Source organism: Neofelis nebulosa, chromosome 15 (assembly GCF_028018385.1).
Source record: "Neofelis nebulosa isolate mNeoNeb1 chromosome 15, mNeoNeb1.pri, whole genome shotgun sequence".
Classification (NCBI taxonomy): Eukaryota; Metazoa; Chordata; class Mammalia; order Carnivora; family Felidae; genus Neofelis; species Neofelis nebulosa.
Genome location: NC_080796.1, coordinates 70,514,246 through 70,533,644, shown reverse-complemented (window position 1 = coordinate 70,533,644; position 19,399 = coordinate 70,514,246). Strand labels below are relative to the sequence as shown.

The window sequence follows — 19,399 nt, the reverse complement described above, 5'->3', positions numbered from 1 at the left end:
GCCCGGCCCCGCCCTCCACGGCGATTGGCCGGCGCCCCGCCCCTGCGCGCTCCCATTGGCGGAGGGAGTCGCCGCTCCCGCTGAGTGATTCACCGTCGCCAGGTGCGACCTCGGCCCCCGGCTCCCCGCCCCCCGGCGCTTGGCGCCTTTCCAAGCCGAGCCGCCTCCGATTGGCCCGCGGGCCGGTCGCGTCCGGGGACCAGTGCGCACCTTCTGCAGGTGAGGACGCCCTGATTGGTCGGCGTTCCTCAAGTAGGGACTTTCTGACTGGCTGCTTCCGAGTCAGGACGGGAGGGAGAGCCCGGGGGAGGGCGGGGAGGGAGTTGTGCTGCGGCCCTCGTGGACACCCGGCTGGGTTTGCTTTCCGTGGCTTGGGTGTGGGTTTGCGGGTACATCGCCGGGTGCTGCGGGAACCTTGGCCCTCGTCCTTTGGCAGGTGAAAGCCACACATTCATATGGGAGGGTGGGGGGGGGGGGGGGGAGAGGGACCCGGAGAGAAGAGGACGCGAGCCCCAAAACGCCATCCTCTGTCCGCCCCATCCGCAGCATCACAAGCTTCGAGAGGGGGCGCGCGGAGAGGAGGAAAGGGAAGGGAGCCCTCAACTCCAAGGCGGGAAAAGCAGAATTACCTTCTCTCAAGAACTTTAAACATCCGATGGGGTCACCCACACCCGGCTAATACAAGCTGACCCACAGACAGATGCTCCGCAGACATCACCGTGAGAGCCAGGATTTGCCCTTTACGCACGTCCGATGTGTCAGCGAAACGCTACGTTTCAAAATTGTTTATCTTCTCTCTGTGACTCACAGTCGGGTGCTGACTAAGCCCCTCTTGCTATAGACTATGTTAACACTCGAGCTTTCTGTTAATGTTTGTATTGTTGTGTCATTTTTTTTTAATTGAAACTCACACTCACCACCTTTACTATTTCTAGCTTTTGCTTTACCATGATTTCATCTTAACTGTTCTTGCCAAGTGGAAAACTTCCTGAACATGGTTTCATTGAGTGAAAAGTCCACACCTTTCTGCAAACCGGTAGGTAGCATTCTTTGACCTTCTGCTTCTTGCACTGTTGCTCTCAGTCCTTTGTCCACATCGCTTCTGGTCCCACCCAATCTGAAGCAATGGTTATTTAAGCACCTAGTGGATGCTGTAGGGAAAAACAGATCGATATAAACCAGTCTCTGACTTCACGTGACCGACAATCTACTCCCAAGACTGATACAGAAACAAGATATTATGTAACCAAAAGAAACTTCATGTTACTGAACTGAAACAAATGTTCCGTGCCTGCCAGGGGCAAAGTTCTCTTCTCTACCCTCAAAGGAATTTAAGGTCTTGGAGACAGAGGCAGATACAAGGGGAAGGATGAGCTAGGAGAAGGGACCGATCACTGCAGGGTTGCGAGTGTCAGAGAAAACTTTAAGGGCGGGGGGACTTGAGCAGCAGTTAAAGGAACTCTGATACTGGTCAGAAGTCTTTAGATGGAAGGGTCATCTTAGAGGTCGTTTAGTTCATTCTCTTGCCCTATATAGGAAGGCTCATACAACCACAGAGTGTTTTTTTTTTTAATTTTTTAATGTTTATTTATTTTGAGAGACACAGCATGTGCAGGGGAGAGGCAGTGAGAGAAGGAGACAGAATCTGAAGCAGGCTCCAGGCTCTGAGCTGTCAGCACAGAGCCCGATGCAGGGGCTCCAACCCATGAACTGTGAGATCATCACCTGAGCTGAAGTGGGACCCCTAACCCACTGAGCCACCCAGGTGCCCAACCACAGAGAGTTTATACATCCTCAGTTTAAACTCTAATAAAAATTCTCGAGGCAAACCATTCTGCTTTTTTGCACGGCTCTTAACTGTTAAAATATCCTTTCTGGGGGCACATGGGTGGCTCAGTCAGTTAAGCATCCAACTTCTGATTTCAGCTCAGGTCATGATCTCATGGTTGTGAGCTCAAGCCCAAGTGGGGATCCGTGGGGCTCCTCGGCGCTCCGTAGGACTCCACGCTGAGCATGGAACCTGCTTTAGATGCTCTCTCTCTCTCCTGCTGCCCCTACCACCCCTCATAAAAAAGCATGTATATATACTTTCTGGAATCTGCTTGCTGGTAACTTCCAGCCTCTACTCTCTGGAGTTACGCAAAATAATGTCATTGTTCTTTGCCAATGACAGCCCTTCCTTCAAGTATTTTAATATACTTATTATGAGCCTCCTAAGTCTTTCCTTCTCCAAGCTAAACATCATTAAATCCTTCAAGAGTCTTCATATGGCATGGTTTCTCAATCTTCTGCCCCCCTCTCCCCCCCCCGCCCCCCCCGCCCCCCCCCCCCCCGCCAGGCACGGGAGAAACCATCTCTCCATGAGACAGACAGATCTCAGTTCAAATCCGGTCCCCCAGTTTCTAGCTAGCCCTTGGCCAGCTCACATCCCTCTGAAACTTTCTGCATCCAGAAGGTAGTTCTGATGACAATGATACCTTACAGCAAAAACAAGGATTAAATAATATAACACACACAATATGCTAAGCACAGCACCTGGTCCATTTTAAGCACTGGGGTGATGGCTATTTCCATCACTTGAACTTACAGCACAAGAATGCATTCACAAAATAAAATAGCCATATTACACCACTGAGTTAGTTACAGCCAACTTGTGGCAAAGTCAAACCCACAAGGCTTTTCTTTCTTTCTTTTTATTACATAGATAATAACTTTTGTTGTCATAAGCTCATCTACATTTTCCTAACATTCAGGCTTTAACCAACCTTTATTTTTTTAATTTTAATTTTATTTATTTATTTTTAAATTTACATCCCAGTTAGTTAGCATATAGTGCAACAAAGATTTCAGGAGTAGATTCCTTAATGCCCCTTATCCATTTAGCCCATCCCCCCTCCCACAACTCCTCCAGTAACCCTCTGTTTGTTCTCCATATTCAAGAGTCTCTTCTGTTTTGTCCCCCTCCCAGTTTTTATATTATTTTTGCTTCCCTTCCCTTGTGTTCATCTGTTCTGTGTCTTAAAGTCCTCATATGAGTGAAATCATATGATTTTTGTCTTTCTCTGACTAATTTTACTTAGCATAATACCCTCCAGTTCCATCCACGTAGTTGCAAATGGCAAGATTTCTTTCTTTTTTTTTTTTTTTAATTTTTTTTTTTAACATTTATTCATTTTTGAAAGGCAGAGAGAGACAGAGTGAGAACGGGGGAGGGGCAGAGAGAGAGGGAGACACAGAAACAGAAGCAGGCTCCAGGCTCCTTGCTGTCAGCCCAGAGCCCGACGCGGGGCTCGAACTCACAGACCGCAAGATCATGACCTGAGCCAAAGTCGGCCATTTAACCGACTGAGCCACCCAGGCACCCCAAGATTTCTTTCTTTTTTTTTTTTTTTTTTTTTTATTTATTTTTGAGACAGAGAGAGACACAGCATGAACGGGGGAGGGGCAGAGAGAGAGGGAGACACAGAATCGGAAGCAGGCTCCAGGCTCCGGGCCATCAGCCCAGAGCCTGACGCGGGGCTCGAACTCACGGACCGCGAGATCGTGACCTGGCTGAAGTCGGACGCTCAACCGACTGAGCCACCCAGGTGCCCCCCGAGGTTGTTTTTTTTTTTTTTTTTTTTTTTTTTTTTTTTTTTTTTTTTTTTGTTTATTTATTTATTTTTGGGACAGAGAGAGACAGAGCATGAACGGGGGAGGGGCAGAGAGAGAGGGAGACACAGAATCGGAAACAGGCTCCAGGCTCCGAGCCATCAGCCCAGAGCCTGATGCGGGGCTCGAACTCACGGACCGCGAGATCGTGACCTGGCTGAAGTCGGACGCTTAACCGACTGCGCCACCCAGGCGCCCCAAGATTTCTTTCTTTTTGATTGCTGAGTAATACTCCAGTGTGTGTGTATGTATACCACATCTTTTTTTTTTTTAATTTTTTTTTTAACGTTTATTTATTTTTGAGACAGAGAGAGAGCATGAACGGGGGAGGGTCAGAGAGAGAGAGGGAGACACAGAATCTGAAACAGGCTCCGGGCTCTGAGCTGTCAGCACAGAGCCCGACGCAGAGCTCGAACTCATAGACCGCGAGATCATGACCTGAGAGGAAGTCGGCCGCCTAACCGACTGAGCCACACAGGCGCCCCAACGTCTTCTTTATCCATTTATCCGTCGATGGACATTTGGGCTCCTTCCATTCTTTGGCTATTGTCGATAGTGCTACAAGCCTTTATTTTCCATTGGACTACTATTAAGTCAGGTCTCTCACATCCTGTACTTGTTCAGTTGTTTCTTTTTTCTTTTATGTTTTCTTTTATTTATGAGGAGGGGAGGGGCAGAGAGGGAGACACAGAATCCGAAGCAGGCTCCAGTCTCCGAGCTGTCAGCACAGAGCCTGACGCAGGACTCAAACTCACAAACTGTGAGATCGTAACCTGAGCCGAAGTCAGACGCTTAACCAACTGAGCCAACCAGACGCCCCAACAGTTGTTTCTTAACTATAGTACATTTGCATTTAACCTCATTCAAGTTCACATTTTTTTGTTTTGAAAATGAAATATTCATATATACAAAAGTATACATGAGATAATGTTAATGGTTAATGTTAACTGAAAAAAAGGAAATACAAACAGTATGCATCCCAGTTATTTCTATACAAAATATTTGTGTATACAAGTATAAAGCATGAACGTAATTTTACGGCATGCGAATGATTTTTTATTCTCCATATATTTATTTTTCTCATAAAATTGCTTATATAAACCAGTTTATGAATCTCATTGTCATTGACATTTGTTTCTGTTTTTTAATTTTCAATTTTATTTTTTTATTTGAGAAAGAGAGCTGGGAGAGGTCAGAGGGAGAGAAAAAGAGAGAGAGAAAAAACCTTAAGCAGGCTCCACACACAGTGTAGAGCCTGACGCGGGCTCGATCCTATGACCCTGGGATCATGACCTGAGCCGAAATCAAGAGTCAGACACTCAACCGACTGACCCACCCAGACGCCCTGACATTTGATTCTTATAGTCTCTTTAAAAAGGAACAGATTTGTAAACGTCAGGCTGGTGAGTTTGCCTGCAAAGTTGAAAACTGGAAGGGATTATTAAACGTAAATCTTGATTGCGTCACCCAATATATTAGCAATTGCACCTGAATTTGTGTTCTATGCAAGTTTCATAAACGTGCTTTCTGTGGCCTAACCCAGTAGGTTAATAAAAAAATATTGAACGAGGACAGAGTTGAAAACGGAATCCTGAAGTGACCTCTTTCCAAGCTGGCACTGTTAGCATTCTAGGTATTGATATTCCCAAATGTTCCTGCTGAGAGACACCGTGTTTCTGCCACGTATTTGTCTAATGGATACCTTGAATTTTATAACAAATCCTGTTAGTCATTTTGCTTTAGTCTCTAGGAAGACCAAATCCAAATTGGCAATTCAAGTCCAAAAACTGATACGCATTCCTGACTCCATCTGACTTCATCTGACTATCCTGAGTATGCTCTTCAATTTTCCCTTTACCTCGACATATTTTTTGAAAAATCTTTTATCCGGGGGCACTGGGGTGGCTCAATCCGTGCAGCCTCCGACTCTTGATTTCCGCGCAGGTCGTGATCTCACGGTTCGGGAATTCAGTCCCTGCCTTGGGCTCTGTCAATTGAGGAAATAAAGACAGTGGCTACAGACAGGTCAACTGAGATTTTGCTGAGAGGGCAGCAGAGAAAAGAAGCAGCAGCTGGAGGGCTGTTGGAGGAAGGCAGAGCTAGTACTTTTGCATGGAAACACTGTATGCTAATGGCAATGATCCAGCAGAAAGAAAAAAAATCAGCGCCGTGTGAGAAAGAGGGGACAGCGGCACTTCTGAGTTCTTTTTTTTTTTTTTTTTTAACGTTTATTTTTATTTTTGAGACAGAGAGAGACAGAGCATGAACGGGGGAGGGGCAGAGAGAGAGGGAGACACAGAATCGGAAACAGGCTCCAGTCTCCGAGCCATCAGCCCAGAGCCCGACGCGGGGCTCGAACTCACAGACCGCGAGATCGTGACCTGGCTGAAGTCGGAAGCTTAACCGACTGCGCCACCCAGGCGCCCCGGCACTTCCGAGTTCTTGAGGAGAGAGGGGATGGGACCCAGGGTTCAAGGTCGGTGTTAAAAAGGAACAGAGCCAACCATCCTCCGTGACAAGAGGGAAGTGATCGGTACAGCTGGTCATCCGTTACTCGTCTGCGGGAAGATGATGGAAATTCCGTCTGACTTCTGTTCTCAGTTCAGTAGGAGGCAAAGTCATTAGCAACAAATGCACAGGGGAAAGGAAGGTTAGGGGATCTAACTAGTGGGGGGACCTCCTGTGCAGGTAGCACCCTTGCAAGCATGGTGAGCCTTCCTAGAACCTGCCAGGCTTTCTGTGAGAAGTGTGGGAAGCGCCAGCCCACAAAGTGACACAGGACAAGACAGGCAAAAGATCCTCTGTAGGCTCAGGGCGAGCGGCATAATGACAGGAAGCAGGGTGGCCACAGCGGGCAGACTAAGATCATTTTCCAGTAAAAGGCTGTAAAAGTACGAAGCAGCTTGCATTGAGGTTTGAAGGTGTTGAGACCAGATGCAAATCTAAGAGAATGCTGGCTGTTAAGAGACACAAGCATTTTGAGGGCACTTGAGTGGCTCAGTCAGTTAAGCATCAGACTCTTGGTTTTAGCTCAGGTCATGATCTCACAGTTCATGGGTTCGAGCCCCTTGTCAAGCTCCGAGCTAACAGTGGGGAGCCTGCTTGGGATTCTCTCTGCTCCTCCCCTGTGTCTCCCTCTCTCTCAGCCCTTCCCCTGCTCGTGCTTGCTCGCTCTCCCAAAAATAAATAAACATTAAAAAAATTAAAAAATACAGGGTGGGGAGAAGTGGAGACAGGAACTGAACACACACTAAGAAAGTGTATCGGGACTAGTGAGCTGTGTCAACTGCCTACTAGATATTTCGGACGCAAATTTAAAGAGAGATCCTTCACACAGGTGTGAGTTTTACCCCAGCTGTTTGACTGCAGGGAAGGAGTAAGCCGTTGGGTTTGACCATAGTTGGGTTTTTCCTAAGCAAGCGGATGGAGACAACAGCAAGGATGCAGAAGGGGTTTCCATCTCCTACAAGTTCTTACTAGTTCTGTGTCCTTCCGAGCCTTCCTTTTGCGAACATAAGCAATTACACGTAAGTAAGCAAATAAATAAGTAAATGTGTGGATATACACACACAAACACATGTCCATATTGTCTTCCTTTTTTTCTTTCAAGATTTTGTTTAAATTCAGGTTCGTTAACATATAACGAAAAGCCTTTTTTCAAAGAGAGGGCACGCGCTCACTGTGTGCACATCCCCGGAAATTGGCGGGGGGAGGGGCAGGCTTCCGCAGATTCACGCTTAGCGTGGAGCCCAACCTGGGGCACAATCTCATGACCCTGGGATCACGACTTGAGCCGAAATCAAGAGTCAGACGCTCAACTGAGCTACCTTTTTTTTTTTTTTTTAACACAAAAGATAGCATAGTACCTTTTTTCCCACTTAACAATGAATCTGGGAGATCCTGAGTACACAGAGAGCTTCCTCGTTCTTTTCTTTTTTTTTTTTTTTTCTCAACGTTTTTTTTTTTTTTTTTTTTTTTTTTTATTTATTTTTGGGACAGAGAGAGACAGAGCATGAACGGGGGAGGGGCAGAGAGAGAGGGAGACACAGAATCGGAAACAGGCTCCAGGCTCCGAGCCATCAGCCCAGAGCCTGACGCGGGGCTCGAACTCACGGACCGTGAGATCGTGACCTGGCTGAAGTCGGACGCTTAACCGACTGCGCCACCCAGGCGCCCCTCCTCGTTCTTTTCTGCAGTTCCACAATATTCTGTTGTTTGCTTATAATGTTGTTGATTCAGCCAGTTTTCACTAAGAGACCCTTGGATTACTTTCAGTCTTTTGCTAACATAAGAAATGAAATGAATAAACATGTACACGTGTCATTTCACATGGGTGGAAGCTTATTTCCAGAAAGCTTCCAGAAATGTGAGCGCTGGGTCAAAGGGTATATGCAGATACTGACAAAGAGCCCTCCCATAGAGTGTGTACCAATTTGTATGTACGTAATCTATTTTTTCAATCTTCACTTTATTTTTTTAAAAGTTTATTCATTTTTGAGAGAGAGAGAGAGAGAGAGAGTGAGCGGGGAAGGGGCAGAGAGAGGGGGACAGAGGATCCCAAGCGGGCTCCGGTGCTAACAGCCGTGAGCCCCTTGTGGGGCTCAGACTCACGACCTTGAGATCATGACCCGAGCTGAGGTCTGATGTTCAACAGACTGAGCCACCCAGGTGCCCCGACATAACTATTACCATATCTGTTCTCCCATAGTCTTGCAAAAGAGAGTTTTCTCACACATGTGAATATTGGCTAAACTGATCAATGTAAATTGAAGTACAATTTACATTAGTGCATTTACCTGATTAATGTAAAATGAGCTTAGTTTTTTTGTGTCATTTTTAGCGTCTTTTCAAAATTTTATTTATTTACTTATTTTGAGAGAGAAAGAGAGTGCCAGCAGAGTGGGGCAGAGCCAGATGTGGGCTTGAACTCAGGAACCGTGAGATCATGACATGAAGGGAAATCAAGAGTCAGAGGCTTAACCCACTGGGCCACCCAGGTGCCCTGTGTGTCTTTTTTTTTAAAAAGAGAGACATTTTTGGGATGCCTGGGTGGCTCCGTCGGTTAGGCACCAGACTTCAGCTCAGATGATAACTTTGAGCCCCGCATCAGGCTCTGTGCTGTTAGTTCAGAGCCTGGAGCCTGCTTCAGATTCTGTGTCTCCCTCTCTTTCTGGCCCTTTCTGACTCACGCTCTGTCTCTCTCTATGGAAAAATGAATAAACGTTTAAAAAAATTTTAGGAGAGACATTTTAAGGGAGACATTCTATCTTTTTAATTTTTATTTATTTATTTATTTAGAGAGACCGTCTTTTTTTTTTTTTTTTTTTTTTTTTTTTTTTTTTTTTTTTAGTTTAGTTAACATTCAAGTTAGTTAGCATATGGTGTGATAATGACTTCAAGAGTAGATTCCTTAATGCCCCTGACCCGTTTAGCTCATTCTACCACCCACGGCCCCTCCGGCAACCCTCGGTTTGTTCTCTGTCTTTAAGAGTCTCTTATGTTTTGTCCCCCTCCCTGTTGTTATGTTATTTTTGCCTCCCTTCCCTTCTGTTCATCTGCTTTGTATCTTAAATTACACATATGAGTGAAGTCATATGATATTTGTCTTTCTCTAATTTCCCTTAGCATAATACCCTCCAGTTCCATCCACGTAGTTGCAAATGGCAAGATTTCATTCCTTTTGATTGTCAAGTAATACTCCATTGTATATACATACCACATTTTCTTTATCCATTCATCCATCGAAGGACAGTTGGGCTCTTTCCATACTTTGGCTATTGTTGATAGAGCTGCTGTAAACATGGGCGTGCATGTGTCCCTTTGAAACAGCACACCTGTATCCCTTGGATAAATGCCTAGTAGTGCAATGGCTGGGTCGTAAGGTAGCTCTATTTTTAATTTTTTTGAGGAACCTCCATGCTGTTTCCAGAGGGGTTACACGGGTTTGCCTTCCCACCAGCAGTGCAAAAGAGATCCTCTCTCTCCGGATCCTCGCCAGCATCTGTTGTGGGAGAGACAATCTTAAGCAGCCTGCGAGCCCAGCATGGAGCCCGATGCGGACTCCATCTCAAAACCTTGAGATCAGGACCTGAGCCGAAATCAAGAGTTGGACGCCTCACCGACTGAACCCCCAGCCGCCCCGGGGTTTAGTGTAACTTGTGTATCTCAAAGTGAGCATCCCCTTGGGGCGCCTGGGTGGCGCAGTCGGTTAAGCGTCCGACTTCAGCCAGGTCACGATCTCGCGGTCCGTGAGTTCGAGCCCCGCGTCAGGCTCTGGGCTGACGGCTCGGAGCCTGGAGCCTGTTTCCAATTCTGTGTCTCCCTCTCTCTCTGCCCCTCCCCCGTTCATGCTCTGTCTCTCTCTGTCCCAAAAAAAATAAATTAAAAATGTTGGAAAAAAAAAAAAAAAAAGTGAGCATCCCCATAACCTCAAGAGTCCTGTGTATTCTGTGAGCTCTTCATTTGTTTTTCATTTCTCTTCATATGTTTCGCTCATTTTTTATTGGAGTAATTGTCTTTTTCTTATCCATTTGTAAGGGCTCTTTATATAGTCAGGAATTAGACCTTTGTGTACACACTGAGTTGATTTTCCCCCCAGTTGGCTGCTTGTCTTTTGACTTGATTTCTGTGATGTTTGCCTGTCTTTGCCATGCAGGCAGAAGGCTTTTGATTGCTTGTGTTGTTTGTTTGTTTGTTTGTTTGTTTTTGTTTTTGAGAGAAAGAGAGAAGAGAGCACGTTTCTTGGGCTCCTCACTGGGCATGGAGCCTGCTTGAGATTCTCTCTTTCCCTCTCCTGCCCCTCCCCCACTCTCTCAAAAAAAAAAAAAAAAGTCACATGCTCCACGACTCAGCCAGCCAGGCGCCCATGGACTTGAGCTTGAGCTTTCTTGATAAGTTTATCCCTGGTTCTGCAAAGGAACGGTGATAGCAATGACCCATGCATAGAATCTACTGCATTAGGAGGAATACAAAGGCATGAGGAAATTAATAAATAGCAAAATGTTGGTAAGGTCGATGAATTGGATGACTTGGTAGGTTGAGGAACGTGGTGACAAATAGGAATAGGAATAGGAAGCAGAGTGAATGAGTGGGAAGGACGTCCCTCCGGATAACCTGATGACATTTTCCTGACTCATGTTCTCTTTGGGGTCTCTAGCAATGAACTTATCTTATGTTTTCTTTCAGTTTTAAAATCTGCTTTCCTAGAGTCCACTTCTTTTTTCTTTTTAATTTTTTAATGTTTATGTTTTGAGAGAGAGAGAGAGACAGAGTGTGAGTGGGGGAGGGGCAGAGAGAGAGAGGGAGACACAGGGTCCAAAGCAGGCTCCAGGCTCCGAGCTGTCAGCACAGAGCCCCACGCAGGGCTCGAACTCACAGACCGTGAGATCATGACCTGAGCTGAAGTCGGACGCTGAACCGACTGAGCCACCCGGGTGCCCCTTCCTGTAGTGAAGCTGGTATATTTGCACTGATATGAAACAAAACAGACTTTGAAACTAGTTGAAGGGGACCTGAGAAAGGAATCCAATCAGGAGGAAGCGTTACAGTTCTGTGTACAATCTAATACCACAGTCTCCAAATATACAAAGTAGAGGTAACAGAACTAAAGGGGAAATAGACAAATCCCTATCATAGTGACAGATTTAAACATACCTCTGTAAGAACCTGAGAGTACAAGTAGACAAGAAAATTCTAGAGACATAAATAGATTTGAACAATCTATTAATTAATAATCAATTAATAAATATAATTATAATTAATAAATTGGACCTAACGGACATAGAGAGAGCACTGCACCCAAACTGCAGGATATACCCTCTTTTTTTGCAAATAATTTTTAACATTTATTTATTTTTGAGACAGAGAGAGGCAGAGCATGAACGGGGGAGGGTCAGAGAGAGAGGGAGACACAGAATCCGAAACAGGCTCCAGGCTCTGAGCTGTCAGCCCAGAGCCCGACGCAGGGCTCGAACTCACGGACCGCAAGATCATGACGTGAGCCGAAGTCGGCCGCTTAACCGACTGAGCCACCCAGGCGCCCCTGCAAATAATTTTTAAAAATTTATTTGTTTATTGAGAAAGAGGGAGAGACACAGGATCCCAAGTGGGCCCCACCCCGTCAGCACAGAGCCCAGCGCGGGGCTCGAACCCACAAACCGTGAGATCATGACCTGAGCCGAAGTCAGACCAGAGCCACCCAGGTGCCCCTACATATGTTATCTTAATCAACTTCCACAACCCGGCACCTGGGTGGCTCAGTCGGTTGAGCATCTGACTTCGGCTCAGGTCATAATCTCACGGTTTGAGTCCAAGCCCCGCATCAGGCTCACCGCTGTCAGCGCAGGACCCACTTTGGATCCTCTGTCTCCCTCTCTCTTTGCCCCTCCCCTGCTCACACGCTCCCTCGAAAATAAACATTAAATAAATAAATAAATAAATAAACTTCCACGACTATCCAAAGAGACGTGTTCTAACCCCCGTTTTTACAGATAAAGAAAGTGAGGGTTGGGATAGTTAAAAAGTAGTTAGCGGTGACCACTAGCCTTTCCTCTTTACAGAAAAACGTGCTACCCTTCATGAGTATTAGTCCCAACTTTCTCCCCTTGCATTTTTCCCTCTGAGAGTTACTCAATACCTCAGGAAAAATTCCACGTTTATGGAAGTACCTCCTCCGAGCCAGGTGCTGGTTGAATTGTTGGCCACACAAAAATGGAGTCAACATAAGCAACGAGCCATCCATGCAAGTTATCACACAGCATGAGAAGTGCGTGCCTCCTCCCTGTCCTCCTGGTCTCATGGCCTTTGTGGAATTCAGTGATACAATATCATCTACTTATTTTCCACCCTCCTCCTTTAGTTTTAAAGCCCTCTGGATGAGGACAGCCAGTGTCCTGCCAAATACATTCTTCCAATTCTTGTGAAATTCAAAGTAATCACAAAAGAGCCTGGAAGCTTCCCAAACGGGGGGGAAATGGTGAGCAGGCGCCACCACGGGGAGGAGGGAGTAGAGGCTGCTTAGTCCCCTAAAAAAACCCAGCCTGGTGGGGGCAGGTGCTGAAGAGGAAGTTTGGAAAGGCAGGGTGACGCCAGATCTAGGCTACAGATTGCTCAGAAGGCCGGGCCACGATGCGTGCCCGAGCCAGTAGGCAACAAGGACTTCTTGTAAAATTATCGACTCTGACTGATAAGATAAAATGTTATTCTTTTAATTTTTTTAATTTTGTTAATATTTATGTATTTATTGTGGGGGGAGGGGAAGAGAGAGAGGAAGACAGAATCCGAAGCAGGGTCCAGGCTCCGAGCTGTCAGCACAGAGCCCGACACGGGGCTCGAACCCACGAGCCATGAGATAGGACCTGAGACAAAGTTGGACGGTCAACTGACTGAGCCACCCAGGCGCCCCCTTTTAATTTTTAAAAAAATTTCAGGGGCACCTGGGTGGCTCAGTCAGGTGAGCGACCGACTTCAGCTCAGGTCATGACCTCATGGCTCGTGAGTTCGAGCCCCACACGGGCTTTTGCTGCTGTCAGCACGGAGCCCACTTCTGATCCTCTGTCCCCCTCTCTCGTCCCTCTCCTACTTGCATGCCTGCATGCTCTCTCTCTCACTCAAAAATAAAAGATACAAACATTAAAAATTTTTTGAAGAATTTATTTTTAGTTATTTATTTTATATTAGAGAGAGAGAGAGAGAGAAAGTGCACCAGTGGGGTAGAGGGGAAGAGAGAGAATCCGAAGCAGAATTCAAGCTCAGCCCGACACGGTGCTTGATCCCACAACCCTGGCATCACGACCTGAGCCGAAATCAGGAGTCAGACGCTCAGCCGATTGAGCCACCCAATTGCCACTAAAAGATTTTATTTTTATTTTAATTTTTTTTTTAACATTTATTTATTTTTGAGGCAGAGAGAGACAGAGCATGAATGGGGGAAGGTCAGAGAGAGAGGAAGACACAGAATCCGAAACAGGCTCCAGGCTCCGAGCTGTCAGCACAGAGCCTGATGCGGGGCTCGAACTCACAGACTATGAGATCATGACCTGAGCCGAAGTCGGCCGCTTAACCGACGGAGCCACCCAGGAGCCCCAGATTTTATTTTTAAATGAAAAATAGTCAGTTGGGCGACTGAGTTCACTCAGGTCATGATCTCACAGATCGTGAGTTCGAGCCCCCTGTCAGGCTCTGTGCTGACACCTCAGAGCCTGGAGCCTGCTTCGGATTCTGTGTCTCCTCTCTCTCTGCCCCTCTCCCACTCATGTTCTGTCTGTCTCCTTCAAAAATAAACATTAACAACAACAAAAAAAAAAAATTAAAAAAAAAAGATTTTATTTTTAAGCAATCTCTACACCCAAAGTGGGACTTGAACTCACAATCCTGGGATCAAGAGCCACATGGTCTTGCAGCTGAGCCACAGCCACACACCCCAAGGAACCAATTGTTGTTTTGTTGTTTTAAGTAAGCTGCACACCCAACATGGGGCTTGAACTCCTCACCCTGAGTCGGGAAGTCGCATGCTCTACTGACTGAGCCAGCTGGGCGCCCAGAAATGTTATTTTAAGGTTGCTCAGCCAGCGGTGTTTCCAAAAGGCTGAAGTCAGAAGATTCTGAACCTTGGCAGGGTAGTGAGGCTCCACAAATACCCGCTGAGAACTCGCGTTCGTTTGGGGCACTTCTGTCTTTAAGGAGCTCAAACCGACTGGGAGGAGTTAACAACAAAAACGGAGTGTGACAGGTGTGACACAGGTATTGGTCCACACAACGTGGGGCAAAATTTGGTGAGAGGGAGGAGCCCAGTGGAGTCTGGAAAGGAAGGCAGAAGGCAAGGGGACAGACAGCTGGTCCGCTCGAGCTCCCGGCCTCACCTGTTGAAATAGTTAGCTATGAGGAAAGGGAAGAATTAAAAAACAAAAAAACAACCTTTTAATGTTTTTTAAATTTACTTTTGAGAGAAAGAGACACAGAACGAGCTGGGGAGGGGCAGAGGGAGAGAGAGAGGGAGACACAGAATCCAAAGCAGGCTCCAGGCTCCAGGCTCTGAGCTGTCAGCACAGAGCCTGACTCGAGGCTCAAACCCACGAACCATGAGATCATGACCTGAGTGGAAGTCGGATGCTCAACCGGCTGAGCCACGCAGGCGCCCCTGAAAGGGAAGAATTTTAAAGGGCAAAGGAATGGGTTGGAACAGCCTTATCAAGTTTATGAACCAAACAGTTAATGAGGGAGAAAGAGGAAAGATCTCTTCATGATGACCAAGCCAGGGAGCATGGTCGGTCATGGAGCGCAGGCCAGTTTACTTCCGGGGCCCTCTCTGACCCTCATCAGCTAAACTGAAGAAAGCAAATAACGTAGGTTGGCAGGCTGAGAAGGAAGCTAAAACACTAGTTTACGGCGATAGAAGATAGACAATGGTGCCTAGAAAAAGATTAAGGATGGAACTGACTGCAAAGGGGCCCCAGAAAAACCTCGGGGATGTCAGTGTTCTAGATCTTATCAGGGTGGTTGTTACAAGTGAGCATACGCTTGCCAAAACTCAATGAACTGCACATTTAAGAACTGTGCATTTTATTGGAGGTAAATTATGCTTCAAAAAAAACAAAAAAGGAAGAAAGAAATGCTATAATCAAATTACAATATTTGAGGAGGCAAAAAAAGAACACTAGAACAGTTGAGAGTCAAACAAGGAGGGAAATTAGACCCCAGGAAAACCTTCCAAGCAGTCTGAAAACCAAAGGGAGGTGGGTGTTTGAGGGAAGAAACGGCAGGGACGATTTGCCAGAACTTAGCCCAGACTCACATGTTTCGATTGTTATCTGTAGACCCAACGCTGTCCAGCTAAGTGCGGACAGAAATGAACTGTGGTTGGGGCACCTGGGTGACTCAGTCGGTTGAGCATCCGATTCCCACTCAGGTCATGATCTCATGGTTCATGGGTTCGGGCCTCGAGTCGGGCTCTGTGCTGACAGCTCAGAGCCTGGAGCCTGGAGCCTGCTTTGGATTCTGTGTCTCCCTCTCTCTTCTTTGCCCCTCCCTCGCTGGTGCACTGTCTGTCTCTGTCTCTCAAAAATAAGTAAACGTTGATGAAAGAAAGAAAAGAGAAAAGAAAAAAAGAACAAAGGAAGGAAGGTAGGAAGGAAGGAGTGGAGGGAAGGGAAGGAGGAAGGAAGGAAAGGGAGGGCGGGAAGCGTGGGAAGGGAGGGGAGGAAAGGAGGAAGGGAGGAATGGAGGAAGGGAGGAAGGAAGGAAGGAAGGAATTGTGGTTAGCCCAGGGAGAATGGGAGAGCCATGACAGAGAAGCTGGAGAACCCAGAAGAACAGATTTTGTGGAGGTGCACAGTAGGCTGTGACATAAGACACAGAAGGGCTGGGTACAGCCCAGGAGGTAGAAGGGGAGAGAAAAGGAGGGAGAGGAAGGCAAGGAATGCAGGGAATTGAAGGCATTTCTCCAGAAACTTGAAAAATCAGAAAATTGGGTCCAACTTCCTCTTCCACCAATAAAGGAACAGAATTGTATTTTTTATTTTTTTTAAGATTGTATCTTTTTTCATTTTAAAAAATTATTTATTTAAATATAATTTATTGTCCAGTTGGCTTCCATACAACACCCAGTGCTCATCCCAACAGGTGCCCTCCTCAGTGCCCATCCCCCACTTTCCCGTCTCCCCCACCCCCATCCACCCTCAGTTTTTCAGTATTTAAGAGTCTCTTAGGGTTTGCCTCCCTCCCTCTCTGTAACTAAATATATTTATTCTGAGAGAGAGAGCACAAGCGAGCGAGCACAGGGGAGGGGCAGAGAGAGAATCCCAAGCAGGCTCTGAGCTGTCAGCACGGAGCTCAATGTGGGGCTCAAACTCACCAACCAGGAGATCATAACCTGAGCCGAAATCCCGAAATGGAGGCTTAATCAACCGAGCCATCCAGGCACTCCTCTTAAGTTTTCATTTATTTTTTTTTCAGGAATCATCCCGCCCAACGTGGGGCTCAAACTCGCAACCCCAAGATCAAGAGTTGTAGGCTCTACCGACTAAGCCAGCTGGGCGCCTCAAGGAATAAAATTTTAAGACAGCAAACTTAGGAAGTCAGAACTCTGGCATGAAAATATTTGAAAGGTCTGGAAGGACATGCATCAAACTATGCCCCGCACCAGAGGGAAGGTACAAACACACCGTGTTGAGTTTTGTCAGCAAGTGTGTGTTTCTCATTTTCCTTAACCAATTAAATTTTGTTCAGTCTAGCGTGGGATCAAAGGACAGTGTTGCTAGAAGCTGGGGCCTGTCTTTGGTGTAACCTCACACTTGTAACCTGTGTTTGACACACCTGTAGGCATGAAGGGTGACATCTGTTCAGTCCCTCACTGCTTGGAGCTGCCCTTTCCTTTCCTCAACCCAGTGAGGAAGCCTGAGGGAGGGGAGATGGGGGCTGGGGACCCGAAGGGCAGGGAGGGGAGGTGGGGGCTGGGGACCCGAAGGGCAGGGGCAGGGGCAGGCAAACTATGGCCATCAAGGACTAGATAGTAAAAATGTTAGGACTGGAAGAACATAGAGTCCCTGTCACAACAATGCCGCCATTTTACACAAAAGCAGTCACAGACAACGTGGAAAGAACAGTCATGGCAGCAAGGCCAAGCCAAGCCCCAGTCGGCTGCCCTCTGGAGCAGTGGTTCTGGTCCCTGACTGCACATTAGAATCACTTGGGGGGTGGGGGGTGGGGGGGAGAGGGGCACCTGGGTGGCTCAGTCGTTTGAGCATCCGATTCTTGGTTTCATGGTTTGGGCCATGATCCCAGCGTCGCGGGATCCAGCCCCATATTGGGCTCCATGCTTGGTATGGAACCTGCTTGGGACTCCCCCCCCTCCCCCCTCCCCCCTCCGCTCCCGCGCTCTCTCTCTCAAAAGAAATGTAAACAACACTTAAAAAATCACTTCGGGGGCTAATAAAACCACCACTCCCCAGGTCTCACCCCCAAGATTCCAAATCTGGAAGGGGACCCAAACTTTTTTTTTTTTTTTTTAAGGTACCAGTTGATTCTGATGTGCATCCTGAGCTGAAAACAGTTGTTCCAGGAGAATCATCCTCTCAGGAAACTGCAGGGGGTTGGGAGGTTGGGGTGGGGGTGGGGGACAGAGAATGCTGGAGAAGGACCCAGGGCTGAAGTGAAGTCTAGATTAAGATTGGGAGTGTTCGCAGTGCACCTGACAAACTGCTTCCAATGCTTCGAGTAAACGGTCTTTATTTGATGCTTTTGCGCGCAGAGCACTGTAAGCAGTGCGCCAGCTGGGGAGTCAGACCTTCCACCACCCGCAGTTACGGTGGCCGCAGTTACGGTGGCCGCGGTGGGGAGGGAGAGGGGGCCATCAGTAAGCCACCTTCTACCTAACCTTCTTTCTGGAACCATTCTCTATAGGCCCCTGCGTAGTTGCGAGCCCTGTGGAGACAAAAGGGGAAGGGGGTGAGGGAAGGACAGGCCCGGGAGGCAGTCCCCAGTCACCCCCAGCTGGCGATGCGCACCTCCCCCATACCCTGTGTATCCAAGGCCCTGGGCCAGCTGCGTGGCCTGCAAACCCCGCTTGCCCATCTGGCAGAAGAAAATGAGATTCTCATCGTCCCGCTTCGGCTTCTCGGCGGAGTACACAGCCTGGAAAGCGGCGGGCTCCATTTGCAGGGCACTTTCCAGCTCAGACACTGGGAGGAGTCGAGGGGACAGAATGGGAAGCCGGCAGCTGGCGATCTCAGGTTCACACCGGGCCCGGCAGGACTGGCTCCCGCGGCCCGAGCGCGTCTCCGGAGCGCCCCCAAACCACACCCGGTGACCACGCCACACCCCAACCTCAAGGACGAGGCAGGCCCGCCCGCGCGGGAAGGCGGCCGCACACAGCTGAACGGGGGCCACCTCCCCTGCGGCGAGGAGGAGCGGCGGGCGGGCGCCCGGCCTCGGGGAGGTCAAGCGCGGGGCAGCGGGTCCGCCCCTTCCTCGCCGCCTGCGATCCGCTCAAACTGGAAGGGTCGGTTCCGCTGCCAGGATCCGCCTCCCACCAGCGTTTCTCCAGGAAGTTGGGAGGTGGGTGGGTGGATGGGTGCGGGCGGCTTAAGGCAAGGCGGGACCCCCGCAGCCGTGCCTCCCCCACGCCGCCCTAGACGCCCCTCCTGCACCGCCTCTCGGCCACCCGCGCGGGCGCCCCCTCGGCCCCATACCCGGGATGTTGAGCGCCCCCGGGATGGTCCCCGCTGCCGCCTCCTCCCGAGATCTCACATCGATGAGCCGGGCCCGGCCCGAGGCCAGGAGCGAACGCAGTTCAGGGAGCGAGACCGTGGGCGCTGAGGAGGGAGGCACGAGAGCCTGGAGCCGAGCGCGGCGCCCCAGCCCGGGAGCGAGAGCGCGCGGACCTCCGCGCCCCCCGCCGCCGCGCCTCCTCCCGGGGGCTCCGCGCGCTCCCGGGGGTCGGGGCGAGGCCCCACGTCTCCCCGCAGGTACCTCCGGCCATGGCGCGCGCCGCGACGGCGAGCAGCAGGAATGCGGCCCCGGGCCGCCCCCTCCGTGCCCGCAGCATCTCCCCCGCCTCCCGGAGCCGGGACCGGAACCGGAAGCGAAGGCACCGCCTCCCGAACTGCCCCCTCGGCACCTGTTCGCGCGCGGTACAGCTGATACCCCCGCCGGCCCGAGATTCTTGCGACTGCCCGGCGCGGACGGTCAGGCTTGGCCCAGGCACCGGGACTCAGAGTCATGAACACGGGAGTGGCACCCCACCCTAACCTGG

The 19,399-nt window shown here is 48.8% G+C and overlaps 1 protein-coding gene and 1 long non-coding RNA gene across 5 annotated transcripts in view; one reads left to right on the top strand and one right to left on the bottom strand.

The window, feature by feature from the left end:
• The window catches only part of TSTD1 (thiosulfate sulfurtransferase like domain containing 1), a 50,563-nt gene extending 31,199 nt beyond the window's left edge, over nt 1-19,364 (bottom strand). The window contains exons 1-5 of one of the 4 annotated variants that reach the window (XR_009254361.1): nt 19,117-19,350; nt 18,837-18,959; nt 18,164-18,326; nt 17,968-18,069; nt 17,858-17,900 (exon numbers count right to left, since the gene is read on the bottom strand). Coding sequence is in view for 2 of the 4 variants with exons in the window: in XM_058701494.1 (XP_058557477.1) it covers nt 18,018-18,069; nt 18,164-18,326; nt 18,837-18,959; nt 19,117-19,192 (414 nt within the window). In the remaining 2 variants the exon portion in view is untranslated. Of the gene's footprint in view, nt 1-17,857; nt 18,070-18,163; nt 18,327-18,836; nt 18,960-19,116 lie in introns of those variants that run through there. The other 3 variants (XR_009254360.1, XM_058701494.1, XM_058701495.1) reach the window with 3 other exon arrangements.
• LOC131496180 (uncharacterized) lies at nt 17-16,798 on the top strand. The gene is made up of 3 exons (XR_009254362.1): nt 17-219; nt 936-1,036; nt 16,603-16,798. It is a non-coding gene; the product is annotated as an uncharacterized LOC131496180 (long non-coding RNA).
• Nucleotides 19,365-19,399: the final 35 nt, after the last annotated feature.